The sequence below is a fragment of the Mytilus californianus genome, unplaced genomic scaffold (assembly GCF_021869535.1).
Source record: "Mytilus californianus isolate M0D057914Y unplaced genomic scaffold, xbMytCali1.0.p SCAF_2, whole genome shotgun sequence".
NCBI lineage: Eukaryota > Metazoa > Mollusca > Bivalvia > Mytilida > Mytilidae > Mytilus > Mytilus californianus.
In genome coordinates, this window is record NW_026262668.1 from 126,158,041 (window position 1) to 126,180,298 (window position 22,258).

Genomic DNA, 22,258 nt, shown 5'->3' on the forward strand with positions numbered 1-22,258 from the left:
TTATCCTCAACAGGCTTATATTTGAACCACTTCCTATTTAACAGAAGAAAAGAAAGATATTATGTGAAATGAAACAGGTACAAAAGACATTGTAAAGTGCTTTTTATACAAATTTAGTGAAATCTTTATTATGGACTTCAACTTTTATGTACCAATGTCCTCACATTTAACTTCATCCAAACAAGCCGTTAGACGAGGGTCATTTATACAACACATTTTGCACATATTGTCTGAGATAATCTTCTTTTCTGTAGATTCAGAGTTCACAAATGAGTAATACAACTGGATTAAAGCATAGAAACACAAATATTGACACATGAAAACCTGTCACATAGAAAGTCAGAATGCCACTTATGCATCAAAATTGAAAAAGCTTTGAAATGCTTATTTTGACCATATAATGCCAAAATGGGTCATTTTTGCAGAATTTCTATCAAATAAAAGTTTAAATCCTTTAGTTTCATGCTATTTGACAAATTGACATCATTAAATCATTCAAGGAAGTTGCCAAAGTACAGATTCTATATTTACTGATTTCGCCTCTTAGGTCCGAGTACACAGTTATTTCGTAGTGCATTTCTTTTAGACAATAAATGAAAATAAAAAAAATCCCACCTGCGCTTTCTCAATAATATTTTTACAGTGTGTTGTACTACTTTTTGGACAAATTATATCAAAATTATAGAAAACTTCATCGGCTCTAACTCAAAATATGGACAATTCTATGTTAAGGGGGTCTTGAAATCTTTTGACAGCTTCCGAAGTGCTAATTTTTAACCTTTTTCAGCTGGACCAAATCACTACTTTACTTTAAAATTCATGACCCAAATTTTTTTACAGTGTTATTTCATCCCCCTACTTGCTATTTGAGGCATAAAACATGAAGAAATACATTTGGAAGGGGTATTAAAAAAATTGGCAAGCAACACACTGTCCACACTAGGGACTATATTCGTGGACAAGGAAAATCAAAGGACGATAACTGTGTACTCGGACCAATATATACATTGATATTTTAATTTAGACTCTGTCAGATTTTTTTTTTACAAGAATGGAAAGGGAAATTGTCATAGTAATATATTTTTGTATATGCCATTAATAATAACTGGCTTAATAATTTCCAGAAAGAGACCTTAGAAACGCACTTTCTCAACAACAAAAATTTTAAAAATAATAACTATTTTCTATCTAAATTGGTGTTCATTCTTCATTAAGAAAAAATACATTTCCTGTATTCAAATTTAAATTTACAAATACTTAATGCTGAGATATTTCCAATTACTGTTATATAGCAATATAATGGGATATAAATGTAGAACAAACAAATAAATTTTATTGCAGAAAATGCTCAGGTAAGAGTTATGCAGTTTTATTTATTGTTTCAACCAAATTTCTGATAATTGTAACTAATTCATTAGATCTTGATTATTTACTTATGTCAGATGATAATGACACTAATTTTACAAGTGAAATAAAATTTGTTTACATTTTAATATGTATTTTTTCATTTTTGTCTTTTCTTTGGAAAAAAAACCACATCTGATTAATTTCAGCTAGCTAGCATAACTAACAGAATATTTTAATGTAGTGTAATTCAAAATAAATAATACATTTGTAGGTTTACCATTGAGGTCAAGTATGTGTGTATTCAGTTAGGTGTGTAATGAATTGTGCTTATTTAATTATGTAACAGGTCATGAGATATTAACTGTGGTGAATTAAGACTAGGGGTGTTTCCAATTAATACTTACACCTTTGAGTGTAATTATTTGATAATCATGACAGTTGATGATCATACTGACTCTTACTTGTCAATGAAAAGAATTGGAGTAATACCATTTCAAAAAAGTGTGGGAATCAACTTAGATATATCAATACACATGTTGACCTACATTTTATTGAACAATAATTTACACAAGCATAAGATACTAATATTATACTTTCAAAATTCTTATCAACTGATTTAATTGATGTACAAATACTTTTTGAAATTAATACATAAATAGTAAATCATTATTAATTTTGATTTACAGAGGAACTATATGCAAGTGTATATCTAAAATAAAAGGGTTGTTTGACCAATCTTTTCTTAATTTAAGGGCAAATAACATGTCAAAAGTTGGCAGTTGATGATTAAAATGGTGTAGAAAGTTTCTGCAAGTCAAAAAAACACATAATTAGTTTCATGATATGTCTTCAACTTAGTATTCTGCACCATCTCCAAAAACAGAGTGATCCCATAGATCCAGCATGGCTGAATAAAAAATTCAGCAATTTTTTATGTTTAAAAAGGGGCATAACTCATGAACGGTAAAAGTGACGCCACCCAATTTCTAACTTGATCTGTGTTTTGTGATAATAAGCATTGTATATAAGTTTTATAACATTTGGTAGAGGCAAACTAAAGTTAGAGAAGGGAAACGAAAAATTCAGCAATTTTTATGTTTATAAAGGGGCATAACTCATGAAGGTAAAAGTGACGCCACCCAATTTCGACCTTGATCTGTGTTTTGTGGTAATAAGCATAGTTTATAAGTTTTATAACATTTGGTTGAGGTAAACTAAAGTTAGAGAACGGAAACCAATTTTGGGGACGTACACGACGGACGGAGGGAGGGACGCATAAAAATACTCTATGATTTGTTAATTATCATGTTATACATATAAAATTTTATTTGTTCTGAACAAATAAGGTAAAATTTTCCTGTTCTAAAGTTTGGTGTTAAGACAAAAGATTTGTAGAAAGAGAAGCTATTAAACATGTTAAAGAACATACAATTAAATTTCCTGAGCGCATTTTAAATGTCAATTTTTTACATTGTAATTTATTGCATTTTCTTGTTTGCCACTAACTATGTAAAAAAAGATGTTTCAGTATTGACTTGATTGACCCAACAGTATAGTTAGTTACATGACATACCCATTTATATCATTGAAAGAGTAATAAAGTGGCTGTGTTATAAGATACTGTAAATTCAGAAATTATTGCGTGCATTTATTATTGCGACTTTGTCATTTTAGACTAAAATGCAATTTTAATTTTTGCGATATTGAGAAAATCCTGTTTAATTCATATAAAAAATTTCAAAATGTGAGTTTAAATTATTGCGATTATAACCCTGTCGCATTTTTCGCAATAATAAAAACATCGCAATAATTTCTGAATTTACAGTATATCAAAATGTTTAAAATTTTGTCCTGTTGGTTTGCTATTCATTGCTATATAAGCCTTTTTATATATACAATACATGCATAAACTTGTCAATGGTAAGTAGTTCAGAACTTCCTAGGAAAGAAGAAAAGACTACCGTATTCATGAACTTACCATGATAAATCTAATTATAACATTATAACCATACTGGAAGTCTCAATCTTGCTTCTTTTTCATTGGATAACAACTTACCATGATATTATCTGATTATAACCATACTGATAGTCTTGGTCTTGCATCTTTTTCATTTGATAACAACTTACCATGATATTATCTGATTATAACCATACTGGAAGTCTCTGTCTTGCTGCTTTTTAATTGGATAAACCAACTGATTTTCATGGAAATACAGTATCTTTGTAAGACCCTGCAAATCTGGTCGTAAGGCAATAAGTTCTGCTAGATTTAATACGGAACTGGCAAACAGAGTCCTGCAAAATAATAAGTGAGTAAAATTGAAAACATGCTGAAATGTCTTGTCTGCTTTACTAACCATGATTGATTTGCTGTTGGAAGTCTTAAAGATAAAGGTTTTACTTCAAGTATCACATAACCTTAACATTATTGATGATCCATGACAATAATGTCAAGGTCAGATAAACCCTGCTAGACAGACATGTACACTCTACAATCAATCTATATACCAAACATAATTGACCTTTTGCTTATAGTATCAAAGAAACAGACCAAACTATATAAAACTAAACATGGACCAATGAACCATGAAAATGAGGTCAAGGTCAGAAGAACCCTGCCAGACTATCATGTACACCTTGCAATCATTCCATTTATCAAACATAAATTTCATACGGAACTGACATGTACTGCTTACAATTATTCCATACACCACATATTGTTGACCTATTGATTATAGTATCTGAGAAAAAGACCTAATCATGTAACTTTCACCTTGATCACTGATCCATGAAATGTGGTCTAGGTCAGGTGAACCCTGTCTGACTGACATGTTGACGTTTCAAGGAACCCATATACCATTTATACCAAACATATTTTTCCTATTGCTCTTAATAAATGAGAAATTTACATGACAAAAAAAAATATATATTTTTTTAAGCAGTCACTGAACCATAAAAATAGGTAAGGGACAATGGATATATTACTGACGGAAATTTCTTAACATAAGGCATCTGTATACAAAGTGTGAAGCATCCAGGTCTTATATTCTCTGAAATTCAAAGCTTTGTTCAAACCTGTAATTATGAGAATAAGGAATTTGTTGACTCAAGTATAAAGCACCAGTTCTTGCTCTCCAGTGCCATTTCTTGGCTTTCATTGTCATCACCTCACAGTCACTGATCTTAGATTGCAGTAAATCTACCATCTGTTTGTGTGATCCACCATAAAATGGTTCAATAATTAGTACCTCTGCCTTCATTATCTAAAATAAAAAAATGATTTGCTGTATTCCCAATCATCACAACTATATACTGGTAGTTTCATAAGATCCAGAGGACCTTTAAGTTTCAGAGGAGAAGCAATTTGAAAAAAGATAGGATATTGTAATACAAGTGAGCTGGTGAATTAAGCTAGTGTGCAAAGGATTGCAAGCTCATGAGGAATAACAAATTGTGGATATGTATTTCATGGGTAGGGATCATCTTTGGTTATTGAGATTTAATAAATTATGAAAGTGACAAGAAAAGGCAGATTCACAAAAACTTTTAATCATAAATATGCAAATTTTAGATATGTCTTGGCTTTTCATTGCTTTTGGAAAAAGAAATATTTTAAAACAACGGATAAATACCCTGCCACGTCCGGTCTGTGTTTTTGTTTGTATTTCTGCTTTGTGTCTATCTGATGAGTTAAGCCTTTTTCAACTGATTTTTAGGTTAAGGGGAGGATTGAGCACTCACAAACATGTTTAACCCTGCCACATTCTTTAAGTGCCTGTCCCAAGTCAGGAGCCTGTAGTTCAGTGGTTGTCGTTGGTTGATATCTGTCATATTTGTTTTTCGTAAATTGTTTTGTTATAAATTAGGCCGTTAGTTTTCTCAATTGAATTGTTTCATATTTTTCATGTCAGGGCCTTTTATAGCTGACTATACTGTATGGGTTTTTCTCATTGATGAAGGCTGTATGGTTGCCTATAATTGCTTACATCCACTTTATTTGAACTTTGGTGGATAGTTGTCTCATTGGCAATATCATATCTCATCTCCTTATTTTTATAGTACAGCTATTTATTTTGGTGGCACTTCCTGTGCATCCAGTATGTAGCAGCCTTATGTGACATTTTGAGGCCAACACTTTTAGGTGGTACACTCCAGACATCCGTCACAAACTATAGATTCATATATATGGATGTCAATACCACACACTAAGCAGTTCCACTCTGCTATATCCTTCTTCTATGATATCTGTTTTTTTTTTTAGCATTTTCCATGAAAATGAATGGTTGATCCGTTACTCCTAATGAAATTGCTATTCCATAACACGATGTGATTGAATGCACGGATGTTCAGTAGATGTACAAATGCAACAAATGTTTACATAGCTCTGATTTGGACGGGATCCTTCCGGTTTGGAGGAAACAATTCTGCCACCATGAATGCATGAATATTTCAATTCGGAATAAATGAAATCTTTATTTCTGATCTTTTTTTTGCCTATTTTACAAGAACTTCTTTTATATAAATGAACAAAATTTGCATTTAATCGTTGAAGTTTATCATTAAAGTTTGGAAAAGATATAAACTTTTCATCGACCACAAATTGGACATCTTGCTCATTTTAATCCATACTTAAGAATAGCGAGTTGTTTTAATCAACCCCCTTAAAAAGGCAAAAATGAACATCCTTTTGGTCAATATTTCTGGATGTCGTATCTGCATCCGGTTTTATAATAAAATGTCATTGGATGGGGAATGAAACGTGAAATATATACGGAAATTATCAGTAATTTGCCGATTTTTTCGTCAAATATTTTATTGCTTATTGACAAAACATCAAGAAGATGATTGGCATCGCAATTGATGCAGAGTTTCTTTTATACAATTGTATGTAGTTATATATCAAACTCTTCCATTTTATTATAAAACCAGACGTGGGTAAGCGTAGCCTACAAATGGAATTTGGGTACTCGTCCCCGCATGTGGGGTTGATCAGACACTGCCTTCTTTTTTATATATTTTGCAGGTAGCAACAACTGCAGGTAACAATAAAAAATTAAGTTATTGTTACATGTACATGTAATTTCTGAATGAAATCAGGTCCCCCTCTGGAAATACATCTCAGCAATTAGTCTCGGAAGTAACAATAATTATTTTTTATTGTTACTTTTTGCGGGTAACCGTAGCCAGTGCCTTTCAAATATTTGATCATGTTTTTTAAAAATATCAAACATAGAGGTTAACATGGTTAATGGTCTCACTAATTAGTGACAAGAAGCGACAAGAAGAAAAATATTAGCGACAAAGAGAAAAAATTAGCAACAAGAAAGTTTATTTACTATTAAAACAATAGATTTATAGAAAATAAATCATCTGATTATACTAAGGGTCCATAAAAAATAGACAGAAATGCCAATAAATTTATTTTTAAAAGTAAAGAAATTACCCCCCATTTTTTATTATCCAAACACTCATGCATGTCCTTTTGATATTTAATTAACTATGATTAATTATGTAAATATTTGAAACTTTTATCCTGTCAAGACAGAAAAAATTGTGTCATGTATATATATTTGTAAAAATTATTGACACTATATATATCAACCATGCCGACTCTACATAAATATTGATTCATTCATCTATACACTATGCTGTAAACTGTAAATATATTATCTTAAAAATATATCCTTGATAATGAAAAAAATACTCTTTTCTTAACAAAGTTTATAATCTCTTGTTTCTCCTATATTAAAAAAGACAATTTAATGTATGTTTCAATATTTATTTATTTGAAACTGGGAACAGTATATCTGTTTTGAAATAATTAATATTTAGATTTTTTTACTTGTCACTAAATTATACTTCTTGTCCCTAAATAATTATTCTTGTCGCTAATTTTTTTCTTCTTATCACATCTTGTCGCTTATTAGTGAGAGTCAGAGACCCGAGGATAGGGACCTAATTAACCAAATGTGGCAAATTTTTGAGTGTGCTTATTCACTCCTAATCAAATCTATAGAAATCAGACAATCAATCTTGATACTCTTTAAGTTTAAACATCTAAAAAGTAGAACTGCTTTCCATACTTTTTTATATGCCTTACGTTTTAGGTTGACTAATTACATTAAAAAACATACCAGGTTGAAACAAAAACATGTAAGATTACAAAAAAATAAAAAAGAAGTTAGGCAAAATTTCGAGGTGGATCCTATAAATGCTAGGGAATGAAACGCGCTTTTCAAGAATAATTTTCTGTTGATCTTTTTTCTTCTGTGTATAAGTCTCCAATGAATAGAAGCACATCCACATGGAGTTTAAACCTTTACTAAAGGGATTAGGTTGGGTTACATTCTTTTCATATTTTCTCTCCCTGTCTCTCTCTAATACCAGGTTGAAAGTCTCTAAAATATCTCATAATTTCATTATAAATTATTTGTAACAGTGTTATGTATATATATATATATATGGTCGTAGATGGACCCAAGGTATTCAATTTGTTTTTAGTGCATATTTTTCTGCTTTTTTGACCACCGGGCTCCTCTTATTTATAAGTAAGCCTCTTCTATATGCCCCCTTTTAAAGTCTTGGATCCGCCTCTGAAAGTTCAGTCGTGTAGTCTTGTAGATATGACTCTATAGACGCTAAACCATAGACAGCCATAAATCAAACTGATCCAAACTGTAAACGTAAGCTTGGTCACAATATTGTGCATTTTTTTGGAAAGTGCATTGAAATTAAAACATAACTGCTTATTTTCAAAGTAGCACTTTCAACAAGTGAATGCAAGCATAAAAAATATTGGTTTTTTTTACATATAAAAACACATGCAGCATTGTTCACCCGGTAAGTTCTTTCTCACTATTCGATCTCTTCTTTCATTTTTAAAGTCCACTTATTTGTTGATTTTACTATCAGTGTCTGCGGCATCGCCGTACATGACAACTTGGAGGTAGGATATACTTCTTCGCAGAACATGAAATATGTTGGCGTATAACCTGTTGATCCTTTTCAGGCACTGCGATACACCATTATACATACGGAAGATACTAGTGCCAATTATTATGATACAAGTAGATATTTACATAGGCGCTTGCCGTTTTTGCGATAGTCCCATTGAATTTTCCCACCATCCCATCGGATTGGGGTGATAAAGTTATGTTCTTGTATCCTCTGTGTTGAAAACTGTTCACTGAATTCCATAAAACAAGTTAACTAGTTGTTTTCGTACTGCCGTTCTTGGTATTACAAATCTCACTCATTCATAATTAACAATTTTACTACATATTCGGTCTCAATGTTCGGCAAAGAAAAAACTCGATGTACATTTTGAGAAATAATCCAACACAACACAAATATATTTATTTCCAATTCTAGTTTGCAGTAATTCTCCAATTATGTCTGTCGCTATCCTCTGTGCACTTTTTTTGTTGGAAATCTATTATAACAACTGTTGCAACCCTGACCAATGATAAGTATGTCGTATTTCACAGTGCATCGGCATTGTGATGTTTTCCACATGGACGATGTACTATTTGTATGTTGAGGGTATCATCTGTTCAGTAGTCGACCCTGACATAATTTATTATTTACCTTTCTTAAATTGTTCGTTCATCTTTGATGAGCTTTCAATTTTTTTTAAGGCACTGGCTACGATTACCCGCAAAAAGAAACAATAAGAAATAATTATTGTTACTTTCGAGACTAATTTCCGAAATATGTCTCCGGACAGGAACCCGATATCATATTTAATTTTTCATAGTTACCCGCAAAATTTCACATTTACAAATTATGTCTTTTCTGTGTGTAGCATCGGGATGCCTTATACTGTCTTGAAATATTCCCGCATACGTTTTTCTTACATATTCTTCCTCGGAAAAGGGGCTTCAGTGTAAACTTGATCAATTAAATAATTATTGTAAAGATTGGTGTATGAAAATTAATCTAAAAAAAACTAAGGTGATGGTATTTAACCAGGCAGGCAGGCATATAAAACATAATTTTTATTTTAATGACATGTTGATAGATTGTGTTCAACATTGTAAATATTTAGGTATAACATTTACGGTGCATCAGGATCTTTTTCCTTTGCTCAGAAGGAATTGTACAATAAGGCACTGAAAGCATACTACAAGCTACGAAAGGACTTCTTGTCACTGTATCCAAATATTACAAACAGCCTCTACGTATTTGATCATACAATTAATAGATATAAGAAGATGTGGTATGAGTGCCAATGAGACAACTCTCCATCCAAGTCAAAATTTATAAAAGTAAACCATTATAGGTCACAGTACGGTCTTCAACACGGAGCCTTGGCTCACACCGAACAGTAAGCTATAAAGGGCCCCAAAAAATTACTAGTGTAAAACCATTCAAACGGGAAAACCAACGGTCTAATCTATATAAAAAACGAGAAACGAGAAACACTTATGAACCACATCAACAAACGACAACTACTGAACATCAGATTCCTGACTTAGGACAGGTGCAAACAAATGCAGCGGGTTTAAACGTTTTAATGGTACCAAACCTTCACCCTTTTTCCTGAAACAATAGTGTAACATCACAACATAGAAAGACACACTATAAAATATCAACTGAAATAGCTTAACTCAATCAAAGGACATATTAACACCATTGACTGACATACACTGAACAAATAAATTTGACCTATGACACAATGTAAATACAAAATAAATAAACTAAGGGAAGAATAATAAAAGTAACATGTTATATCGGTAAGAAATGTTAAACAATTAAAGAAAAACAATATGCTCGAACAAAAATATCAGACATTTGCAATGACTTTAAACACAGGTAAATGAAAATAATTTTGTTGTTAGGTATACGTGTACAGTACCAATAGAGAAAGGAAATATTTTTACAAAATAAATAATTTTGATGTTCATAGTACGAAGTGAAAATTTATAGTTATATCAAACACTTATCAAAGCTGGTATATAGACCAGATATAACCCTGAATAACATTAAATAACAAAAAAGCAATACAATAAGTATCAACAGGTCAAATAAACAAGAAATTACGATTTGAGAGTACTCGCAGTTACTGACAGCTAGTTAAAAGCCAAAACAATTAATAATAAAAAATCATGCATCAGAGACTAAAATCAACTAAAACACATCCCAAGGATTTAGTATTTTAACGTCATGGACAGTCAAAGAAGACATGACTAGTGCTATGCCAAAAATAAATGTATCGACAGACAGTAGGATAGTTAGGAGTTTAACCTCTTTATAGATCTAAACCGGAACGTGGGTGTGTCTTTATACATCCCACTTGAAAAAAATACAAATTTAGTTATGTTTTAATTTGCTGATGTCAAAATCGATATTAGTGCCAATGTAAACTATATTCAAAGATCTAATTACAACATTGGTAAGATAACCTTTACTTATAAGTTTGTTTAAAGGTTCGATGAGTTTACACGGATCACATAGTGATTTCCGCGCTTTAAGTACAATATTACCGTAAAATTTAGGATGTGAAATACCGTTTTTAATCAGTTTTCTACAAGTACAGCCAAATTTACTAATCAAATCTATGTATCTATGAAAGAACTTAGCAAAAGTTTTACGTAATTTATGGTAACGAAATCCTTGATTTAATAATTTACCAGTGATGCATTGATTACGTTCGTTAAAATCTATGACATCACTACACACACGGGCATAACGAACGAGCTGGGATATATATACACCGTATGATGGAGCCAAAGGAACATCGCCGTCTAAAAAAGGAAAATTAACAATAGGGAATGAAAAATCGTCCAAAACCCATTCTTTTGTATAGTTCGGAAATTTGGAGCTTTTTTAATCCCTTCAAAAAAAAATTAAATTCTCAGACTTCTACAGTTGATCAAGCCTATCCTAAACTTCTTTCTGAAAGATTACATATGAAATTTTGTAAACTATTACTAGGTGTGGGGAAAAGGGCAACAAACTTTGCCACTCTTTCAGAACTTGGGAGATTTCCTTTACATTTTGATATCACCAAATCTATGAACAGATACTGGCACCGGCTTGAAAATTTGGGTTCATCCTTTCCATTACTAAAAGATGCATATTTAGAGTCAAAGCTATTATTTGAATCAAAAATTCCCTCTTGGTATGGATCTTTAAACTATTTGCAAAAAAAAATTAATGGGGTTGACAGTCTAGCCTTTGCAAGCAACTTTAGATTCAAAATTTTATTTAAAAAGTTTTTTTATCAGCACTATGAAATACAGTGGAGAAAACAAATGCACAATTGTGCTGATGGGAAGCTTTGTAGCTATAGCACTTTTAAGACTCATTTTGGTCTTGAAAGATATCTTACTATATTACAATCACCTGAGCAGAGAAGAAATTTCACTCGATTGCGTATTTCTTCTCACAGACTAAGAATTGAACAAGGTCGCTATCAGGGTACTCTCCGACAAGACAGAATATGTCTCAGGTGCACCCCAAACGAAGTTGATGATGAAAAACATTTTTTATTTTCGTGTACATCATCTCAAGATAAGAGAAATTGTTTAAATTCCACTATTAACTCACTATGCCCAAACTTTACGCATTTGACTCCTAGCCAAAAACTGATATGGCTTCTTAATGTAGAGAATCTGGATATCTTGATATCTGTCTGTGAGTTAGTTGATGAAGACAAACTATAACTTGAAAGATAAATATTTAAATCAGGCTTTCTGCACTAGGCACGAGGTTGGCATGATGGGGTACAGGACACATCGTATAAGCTCTATTACCTTTCTGTTTGTGATATTTCTTGATTAAACTGGTAATATTTTATCTTTTCGTAATATGTGCACTTTGGCATGTCAATTAGCATCGTCCCTTGGTGCCTCTTGCAGTTGTGTCACTTTAAATAGTACTGACTCCTCTGCATCAGGCACGAGGATGACATACCAGTTATGTGCAACTTCTTACAATATCTTACCATATCATTAATCATGTTAATGTCCCGATACACATTTTAATATGCACCCACCATGCCATATAGCACCGTCCCTTGGTGCCTCCTGCAGTTAAGCTAGATATATTTAGCCTACTCACAGAATTCTTTTTTTTTTGTTTCAGGTGTGCCTGAGACGAAGGTTTTTATATATACTCCTATATATGTACGAATATGTGAAAACTGCTGTTTCTTATTTGTGTTTGTAACTATGTATACTGTATTGTTCATTATATTTGTAAAAAATAATATTATCATGATATTATATTATGCTCCTTGTGAGCCCATTTGATGGAAATAAAGCATCTTCTTCTTCTTCTTCTTCTTCTTCTTCTTCTTCTTCTTCTTCTTCTTCTTCTTCTTCTTCTTCTTCTTCTTCTTCTTCTTCTTCATATTTGATCAAATTGATATGACTGAATAGAAAATCATTTATTTCAGTGGTACCACTCCAGACACCCGTCGCAAACTATTATAGATCCATATATATTCACGTCTATATCACACAATAAGCAGTTACATTCTGAATACACCAATCGAGGTTTTTTTAATGAATGAAGAAGATGTTTTATTTCCATTAAATGGGCTCACAAAGAGCATGAGTTACACCAAGTGATCCTAGGTCAATCTGTGTACATGAAGTCATCGAACAATCGGTGCTTACTGTGATGTAATAGCATAAGCATTGTGACATTAACGGAAGAGTGAACGAATTCAAAAGTTGTCTATAGTGAGTTGTTTTAATCGACTCCGTTTGGCAAAGTGAACGTCATATATGGAAGTTTAACCATGTTAAAATTTTCACTGCATAATTTTATTATTTAAATTTATTTCACAGATTGCTCGCAAATCAACATTTTTTTTAGATCAGTGCCTGTCTGGATATATTTTGCGGATAACAATAACTGCAAGTAACAATAAAAAAATACATTATTGTTACCTGCAATTTCAGTATGATGTTGGGTCTCTGTCCAGAAATATATTTCGGCAATTAGTGTCGGAAGTAACAATAATTATTTCGTATTGTTACTTTTTGCGGGTGATCGTAGCCAGTGTCTTTTTAATTTCTAAATTATTAAAAATCTAAAGTTCCAGCTCCTTCAGCAGAGTTGCCCTAAGAAAGATTTGGTTATTATTTTAGATCCCTTTTGGTCATATAGCTCTTCACGTGTTTAGGTCTTACATCCTTGGCTTTCAAATATTTGGCTTCGAGCGTTCCTCGTGAAAGTAAATCAAGAAAAGCACTTCGGACGCATAAAAATTATAATTTTTTTATTTTCAATTTTTGCTCACTTAGAATTTCTAACCAGCAAGCAAATTGATCCTCTGGACTTTTAAACTACATAGCCAACGCAAAGGCCCATGGTTTGTCCTTACTATGAATCGTAAGTGTTAACTGTTTTGTTTTACAAAATCATCTACAGCTAACAGTTATTTCCTTGTAACACATTAATGTCTGTCAGCCTTGGTTAAGGATGGCTAGCATTACCTTTCACAACTTAAAATCCCTGCTGATAAAGTTGGAATAGAACGGCCCTAATTGATTCATTGCTTGCGCCCGTATCCAATCTTATTAAAAATCGATCTCGCTCCCGTTTTCTGATATTTTGCGGGAACATAAAGATGCAAGATCGGTTTTAATAAGATTGGTGTGTATTCCATATTCTTTGTGAAATTATGATGTACCAGATGGTTCTTCAAAAATTCAAATTCTCGGGAATTAAACGCTTCACATAAAAAGGATTGCCTTTCTCTTTACGAACGTATAAACACATGCGTTTACTTGAAAAGTTTCATTATACCGTCTGTAAAAACTGAAAAGACCCAGAAATTAACTTACTTTAGTCTATATGCTTGGGGTTGGTAAGTTGTTCACAACTTCAGATTTTTACTGATCCGTTGTAATACATTTTTCAGAGATCACTTTCTAAAAATAGTACCTCTTTTGTATACAAACAACTTGTTTTGCCTTGACCTTCAGACCAGCAGAACAAAGTCTTTCCAAAACTTGCTCCATATTAAAGAGCATACCACTGTATGTCTTTCCAGTTACTATCACATGGTCTAAATAAAATAAACAGATGTCCAATTGCAGTTCAACAAGGACTGCTTCCATCAATCTTTCAAATATACTGGGTGCACAGTAGACAAAAAAGCATGACTCTGAATTGTCTCAAGCCTCGTCCAGAAGAAAAAACAGTGTTATAACGGTCATGATTCATTTCCACCTGCAAGTAACCTGAACAGAAGTCAAAGGTTGAAAAGCAGGTACTGATGCAGATGTTCCTGTACGTCGGCAATACATGGGAATAGATATATACATCTATTTCTGTTACTTTATATAAATAAAAAAGTGGTGTGATAACCAATGAGACAACTATCAACCGGAGACCAACTGACGTACAATGTAGAAGTATCTACTATTGGTCACTATACAGTTTCGACAATGAGGAAAACCGATACCGTATAATTAGCTGTAAAAAGCCCCTACATTATAAAAATAAGGAAAGGATGTGGTATGATTGCCAATGAGAAATGACCATTTGTAAAACAATTCAAACGAGAAAACCTTCTCATGGAAATCCTGTAGATCTGAGTGACGTTGCTTTGATAGGTTACCTTCAAGTCTGTATGTGATTCCTCCAACATCGGGTCAATTTTTGAGACCTGATATATAACATGTGCATCTTTTTTTCGTGTTTATCAACCTAGAAGACCAAATTTTATTAATGTTCGTGCTATTAGAGTTCTGTCATTCGTTATATTCTTTCCGTTGGTTTAGTGGAGGCCTCCAATTATTGACAGGATCTCTACCAGGATTAAATATACTTTTTACAATTATGACTACTTCTGAAAAGTACTTACTCTTTTCGAGGACACAACACAAAAAAAAAATGATTCTCCTAGAAAAAGCTGTTTGAATATACATCCAATACACATTTATTTTTTGTTTTTTTGGAAAATCTTGTCCAGTGTTTCCAACTCGAAGGTTTCATTGCCAATATGAATGCCTAAATATCCCTTACAAGTTACAATACAAGGTAAAAAGAACTCCATTGGCTGGTGTTATGCTTTGACTTGTTTCAGAGTTAAGCCTTTTTATATTTTGGCAACATTTCACACAGTTAAGAGGATATGATAGTTATAGTTATTTTCGCCGTATCCACTAGATCTTTACAAGATTGTCTCTGCAGAATCGTGTCAATATACATGCCGGCTTCTTCGATGATTGAGACACAAGAATTGTCATGATGCTTTTGATTTCTGTTTGGCTGTAATCGTCTTGATTTACAACTTCTTCCTTTTTGGTTTTTTGTCCGAAATTGCTGCTTGCACTGTTATTCCTTCCCGGAGTATTCTAAGTTCCGATCCAAAGTCACTTCCAATGTACCCAATTAAACACTCCAAATGTCCCCTATTGCCTTATGTACGTTTATTATTGTCGAAATTTCTCTTTGTGCTTTTTATTTTAGTTCAGTTTGCAATTCTTTAATCATTCCTTCCATCGATTCTAAATATATTTTTATTATCTCAATACAGTGTATACCTACTTGATGATTACTTTCATTAGAAACATTGTTGTAATGTTGATCAGTTAAACCGAAATACAGCTCAATGACCATCTTTGTCTAAACGTGTAGTCCTTATAAAATCCATGCGTTGTGGTATGATTGCCAATGAGACAGCTATCTATATGACACCAGAACGAGAGATGTACAAATCTATAGGACACTGTTGGGCTTGAATCTCGTTTCTGACAATTGATCAATAAAATTCATAAATTGGTCCTCTGCTAATGATACACGACCTTCACGTGGAGCTATTTGGTATGCAATGATAGAAAGCATCCTCGGTGCCCATCCCATTTCAGGCAATATTTCCGATGCTTTTTGTTTCCGTTCATGGAACTGAATTCGTTATAGCTGTTTGGCTGGGTTTTAAAGTGCACCAACAAAGTGTGCGCTTGTGCTCTAAGTAAAATGATAAAAACGACCTTGATTTTCGTTCCAATTGTTAACCAATGTAACCATATTAAAATGAAAATTGTAACTATCCATGAATTTAACCCATCGTACTTTGCAAATTTGTAATTGACATCTGGATTGTGGAGATCACTATCCTTCTAACTTTCTATATATTATTTCTACTTTCATTCTGGGGCCACTATAACACACTATGTGGTATAGTAATCTCAGTTTCATTCTTTCCTATAAAACCGGAGTTTCCCATTTCACACTTGCAACTATTTCCAATTGCGTTCTAGTACTCAAATGAAGAGTATCCTTTCCTGCAAAACTATCACTTGTGTAGTCATTTTATCGGAAAATGAGAGTTCAGGTTTGCATCCCCAAACACTACAGTATCTCTAATAAATTCATTCTTATCCTTACTGATATCAACACCACTTTAAAGGTTATTTGAAGCAAGGAACATGAAAATCGAAAACAAAACCATCAAAGTGAAGCAAAAAGACTACAGGATTGGCTAATTAAAGATGGCCAAAGAACCGAAAGTAAACGGAGACCTGATGACCATGGTGTTAATAAAGAGGGATTTCTGACAGTCCTACAGATTGGTATCTTTTTCTAGATTTGCTCAGTGAGACAGATAAACACACAGGATGCAAATAATGAGGGGGAAAAGAAATAATTAAAAACTACCATAAGTAGTTCCTCATTTCCGAATGTATGGTAGTTGACAAAGCATTATAGAGGCATGGTTACAATCTACACCAGATTTTAAAAATCAATTAAAACAATGAAAGTCCTTGTAGATTACTGGTCTCCTAAGTCATCTCTCATATTATATAAAGTTTTAAAAGATTTTGCTATTCTTGATCAACTTGCTTGCCTTCAAGTTTTGAGGAAAATAGGCCTGGATTGTGTAAGAAATGGACAATTTTACAACATAATCTTAAATTCTAACAAATCTACTGGATAAGCCAAAGTTGTTAATATTTTGAGCCTCAAAATAAAGGTCCTACTTTGAACAAGTAAGAAATATATGTATTATAATTTCAAAGTCATTCCCTTGATCCACTAATAAGGGGCCAGATATGTTTGGTCCAAAATTACCCAATTCTAGTTGGTGGTTCATACTGATCGTCATGTAGTAATTTTAAAATCTGAGATGTGTTTGTCTTTTGACAGTATATTTATAATTATTGGAAAAAAATGTTTTTTGAATTGGTTGCTATAGTAACAAATGATTAAAGTTGTTTAATTATTCTAAATTGTCTTTTGACAGTATATTTATAATTATTGGAAAAAAATGTTTTTTGAATTGGTTGCTATAGTAACAAATGATTAAAGTTGTTTAATTATTCTAAATTAAAGGCACATGTATCTAAATGAACTACATTACAATCAACTTTAGCACTCTGTAAATTCTTACGACCAATATTTGTTTGATTTTCAGAGGCAAGTCCAATTTCTTATCATCAGATTTGGTAATCATGACAACCATTTTTTTTAAATTTTATTTAGAACATTGTTCTGTCAATCAAAATTAAAAGTATTAAACGATGGTCATAAAAGAGAGGAAGAAGACCCCAAAGGGATATTCAAACTCCTAAGTCAAAAAGGAACTAACAATGGCATGGCAAAAAAACAAAACAGAACAACCAAAAGTCAACAACAGTCTTTAAACCACAACATAAACAAGAATGTGTCCATAGTACACAGATGCCCCACTCACACTATCATTTTCTATGTTCAGTGGACCGTGAAATTGGGGTCAAAACTCTAATTTGGCATTGAAATTAGAAAGATGATATCATAGGGAACATGTATACTAAGTTTCAAGTTGATTGGACTTCAACTTCATCAAAAACTACCTTGACCAAAAACTTTAACCTGAAGCGGGACAGACTGACGAACGGACGCACAGACCGAAAAACATAATGACCCTAGGTGGGGCATGAAAATTAATGACTGAGTGTCATGAACCCCACCAAAATGCAAGGGTGATCCGAGATATTCTGGATTCTGCTCCCCATGTGGCACTAGTCATGTTGCTAATGTAAGTACACATATTTTATTTACAGAATTACTCTATATGATGTGCCCATTGGTTTTATTTATGGTTTAAAAAGATTTATATTTTCTATCCTTTGCACAATTTTCTAGTAATCAACAGGAGCCTGTGACTGGAAAGATTAGTCTATTTTCACTACTTCTGCAATGAAAAAGGTCATCCTATTTGCTGAAGTTGACTTCTGTGGTTACTATGGCGACCATACAACCCTGAGACAAAACATATTTCCTTTTGTCCTTAAATGGAATGGATGACTTTAATTAATATTAAAATTCATCAATATCTGAGACTATAAATACCAGACACCTTAACTGTATTTTTGGTGATTACTGAGAATTGCTCTTAAGTTTGCATCTAAACTAAAGAAAGGCTCTAGTTAAAATCCAGACTCCTTTCCTGTACTATCTTCAATCTATTTTTTTGTAACTATGACCTTGAACCTAGTAGAAATAGTGACCTAAAAATAGATGGATCTTCATTTCTTTATGTGTAACCCATATCCAAGTAAGGTTGCCACCAATATCACGTACTTGATTCATCATGACTGATTTGTTAAAATCTATATATGCTCTACTTTGTAGTGTCAGGTATAATAAAAGTATTGGAAAAACTGTTTTGTTTTATTCAGTTTTGTAGTATAGAAATACATGTTTACTAAGTAAAAAATAATCAAATTCTCATATAAAATAAAATGATGTAAAATGACAGAAAAAATGTTCTTTCTCAAGGTTTGAAACAGTATACAGTATCAAGATTTGTTTGTAAAAACAAACTGATAAAACTTTTAAACAGGCATTTTTTTAAGATTTAACTATGTTATTGTTTTATTGCCTACCTATTTATTGTTTATTAACAAGCAAACTAGTGAATACGATTGACATTAACAATTCGTAAATGTTTACTCAGACTTTTTTAACTGGTTCTGTTGGTGTAAAAGTGTAATGTTGACTACCAAAATCACAAAGTCCTATCATCAGTAAAATACAGAAAAATGAAAAAATGATAATTCAAAATCCAAATGCTCAAGTTGCTATCTATTAATTATGCTGAAGCTGCTGTCCTACTTCTTTTTATAATTCCACAAAGTAATTCACGTTTAAAAACATTTTACCCCTACCTGTATCTTATGTTGGCTGCAAAGAAACCAACCCATAAACTAAGTTCATTTATTATCAAACTATGGGAAAATGATTATTAACTTTAAAGTTACCTAAAATTCTATGAAGGTTTGAAAAAGGTTATTGTTAAGTACATGTCGATGTAAGTATCATTAACCCTACACTGTTAAATGTTTACTCCAAAAAACTAAGTTCATTTATTACAGCAAAAGTAAAACAAGTCAAAGTTACCTAAAACTACACAAAAGGTTGACAAGATATCATTGTCTTAAACACTTGAGCCACTGACAGTATCTTATCTTAACTATATGTAAAAAAAAGTCCATTTATCAATGCAATACTGAAAATTTTTTGATCATGAGAAAACTTCTTTCCAAGTTTCCCAAAATTCCATGGAGGTTTGATAACGGTTACAATATTGATGTCCAGAAAATTTTAACTACAAACATTATCTACATGTTGACGACAGGACAACAGAATCTAAGATCAATTTGTCTCGCCTTCCACATTCCTTGCAGGTGAGACAAAAAAAGAATGTTAGTGGTGGTTTTTACATATGAATTGGAATTGTTTAATATACCTGAGGTCTTTATCTAGCCTGATAATACACAGAATTATATGAAATACAAATTTTACACTCTTTACACAATATATGAAAATATGGTAATTTGAACTGCAAATTATATCAACAAAATAAAACCAAGACTCCCATGATAATTTAATGAAAAATATGTGATTGATGATGATGTACATAAAACTGTCTTATCCATATTCTATAGAAATTGATCTGAACACAATTATGTTATATTCTAAAACCATTGACACTGTTTTTGCCTCCAATAAGACTTTCATGCCATATACTATGGCACATCATTAAAATAGTTCAAGCATCAGCCTCCAACTGTTGTAACAAAAGTCGTCTCTTCTTCTCTAACTCTCCCTCACTGAGATCACTACCTGAAGACTCCCAATCATTGGTCTGAAAGAAAAGAAAATAACATTATTTGCATACTATTGGAATTACATTGGCAGTAATTATGCTTTCAAATTTTAGATGTATTAGGTCTGCATATGGACTTGCAAGTTGAAATAGAAAGTGAGGATCTAAGCTTCATGATAATATAGTCATTTTGTTCAGTACTGGAGAAATATGTGATGAAAATTTTAAGCACATTCAACATATCCACAAACATGAAGCAGGTATATGACAGATCCAAAAAGTGCTCACACATTACAACTCATCACTGTTAAGCTGCTGATCAAATGTGAAGTCATTCTGTTAAGTCTTAGATACATGATTATTTTATTTGTTGTTATTGGCTTTGAACTAGCCTTCAGTAACTGTGATTACTCTCAGATCTGTGCATTTGTGTCTTTAGTGTTTTTGTTAGTTGTTTTTGTGCTTTGTATCAATCTGATGAGTTAAGCCCTTTTCAAATGATTTTCATAGTCTGTTCTTATGTTGTGCTGTTACATGACTGTCCCAGGTTAAGGGGAGGGTTTGGCAGCAGCAAATATGTTTTACCTCACAACATTCTGTTTGTGTCTGTCCTATGTTAGGAGCCTGTAGTTCAGTGGTTCTTGTTTGTTGCTGTACATTATATTGGTTTCTGTTTATTGTTTTGAACATAAGTTAGACCGTTATTTTTCTCATTTGAATTCTTTTACATTTGTCTTTTTTTGGGGCCTTTTAAAGCTTACTATGCGGTATGGTTTTTGCTCATTGTTGAAGGCCGTACTGTGACCTATATTTGTTAATGCCTATGTCATTTGGTCATCATACCATATCTTCTTATCTTTATGTTAAGTAGTTTTAGAGACAAGTGTGACAAAATATTTTAAGTTCATTCAACATATATTACAAAATATTGGCAAACAGGAAGTAGTTCTCTGGCAGATTATAAAAGACCACAGGTGTCACAACTCATCACTATTGAGCTGCTGGCCAAATATGGAGTCATTCTGTTGAGTAGTTTCTGATAAAAGTGTGACAAAAATGCTCATTGCAATGTCTTGCAATATTGAAGATGAAAACATGTTGATTAAATATGAAATATTCTATGGATTATTTTCCTACATGACTATTACATGGTAAATGTTAAAAGAGAAATTTTTGGGGGTATTCAAAACATTAACAAGTTAGCAACACCTTAGTGAAATGACCACTATTGCTTTGTAACTGTACAATATCAGTCTGAAGTGTACTGCTGAAAATTTAACAAAAAAGTTAACATAAAATTCCTATACTGTGGATTCATTTATTTTCGTGGGTACCAATTTTCGTGGAATAAGGAAAACTAACATGTTCGTGGATATTTAATTTCGTGGTTTTGCCAAAGTTTGCATACACGCCTATGGAAATTTTGTTATTCGTTGAACATTTAATTTTTGTGGTTCACCTGTACCCACGAAATCCACGAAAATTGGTATCCAACGAATAATAATGAATCCACAGTATCTGTTGTCAAAATCATCCAATCAGTATGGCCGTCTAATAAAGTGCACATAACCAATAACGATCCTACTAAATATGTAAGTTGCTGCACAAAAGGTCTCTTTGTCATTATGCTAAAACAGGCTGAAAAAGTCCTATAATTTCCAAGATAAAAAAATCTAAAATGAAAAAAAGTGTTGTAGTTTGGTCAACCATATATGATGACAAATAATTGTACTTAGTATGAATATTGGACATATGAACTCAGAGGAGGAGTTATTATGCTACAAACGGCCTAAATCAGTCACCATCCCATAACTCAAGCAAAAATCAACCAATCAAATTGGCATTATATTATGGTCC

General features: G+C 32.4%; 2 protein-coding genes across 8 annotated transcripts in view; both read right to left on the minus strand.

The window, feature by feature from the left end:
* Positions 1–7,557, minus strand: part of LOC127730928 (glycosyltransferase-like domain-containing protein 1) — a 34,707-nt gene extending 27,150 nt beyond the window's left edge. For all 4 annotated transcript variants that reach the window (XM_052239555.1, XM_052239554.1, XM_052239553.1 and 1 more), the window contains exons 1-3: positions 7,482–7,557; positions 4,423–4,610; positions 3,475–3,642 (exon numbers count right to left, since the gene is read on the minus strand). In XM_052239555.1, coding sequence (XP_052095515.1) covers positions 3,475–3,642; positions 4,423–4,607 — 353 coding nt within the window. In that variant the 5' untranslated portion in view covers positions 4,608–4,610; positions 7,482–7,557. The remainder of the gene's footprint in view (positions 1–3,474; positions 3,643–4,422; positions 4,611–7,481) is intronic.
* A 12,609-nt stretch (positions 7,558–20,166) lies between these two features.
* Positions 20,167–22,258, minus strand: part of LOC127730930 (pre-mRNA-processing factor 40 homolog B-like) — a 56,141-nt gene continuing 54,049 nt past the window's right edge. For all 4 annotated transcript variants that reach the window (XM_052239561.1, XM_052239559.1, XM_052239560.1 and 1 more), the window contains one exon: positions 20,167–20,440. In XM_052239561.1, the coding sequence (XP_052095521.1) occupies positions 20,345–20,440 (96 nt within the window). In that variant the 3' untranslated portion in view covers positions 20,167–20,344. The remainder of the gene's footprint in view (positions 20,441–22,258) is intronic.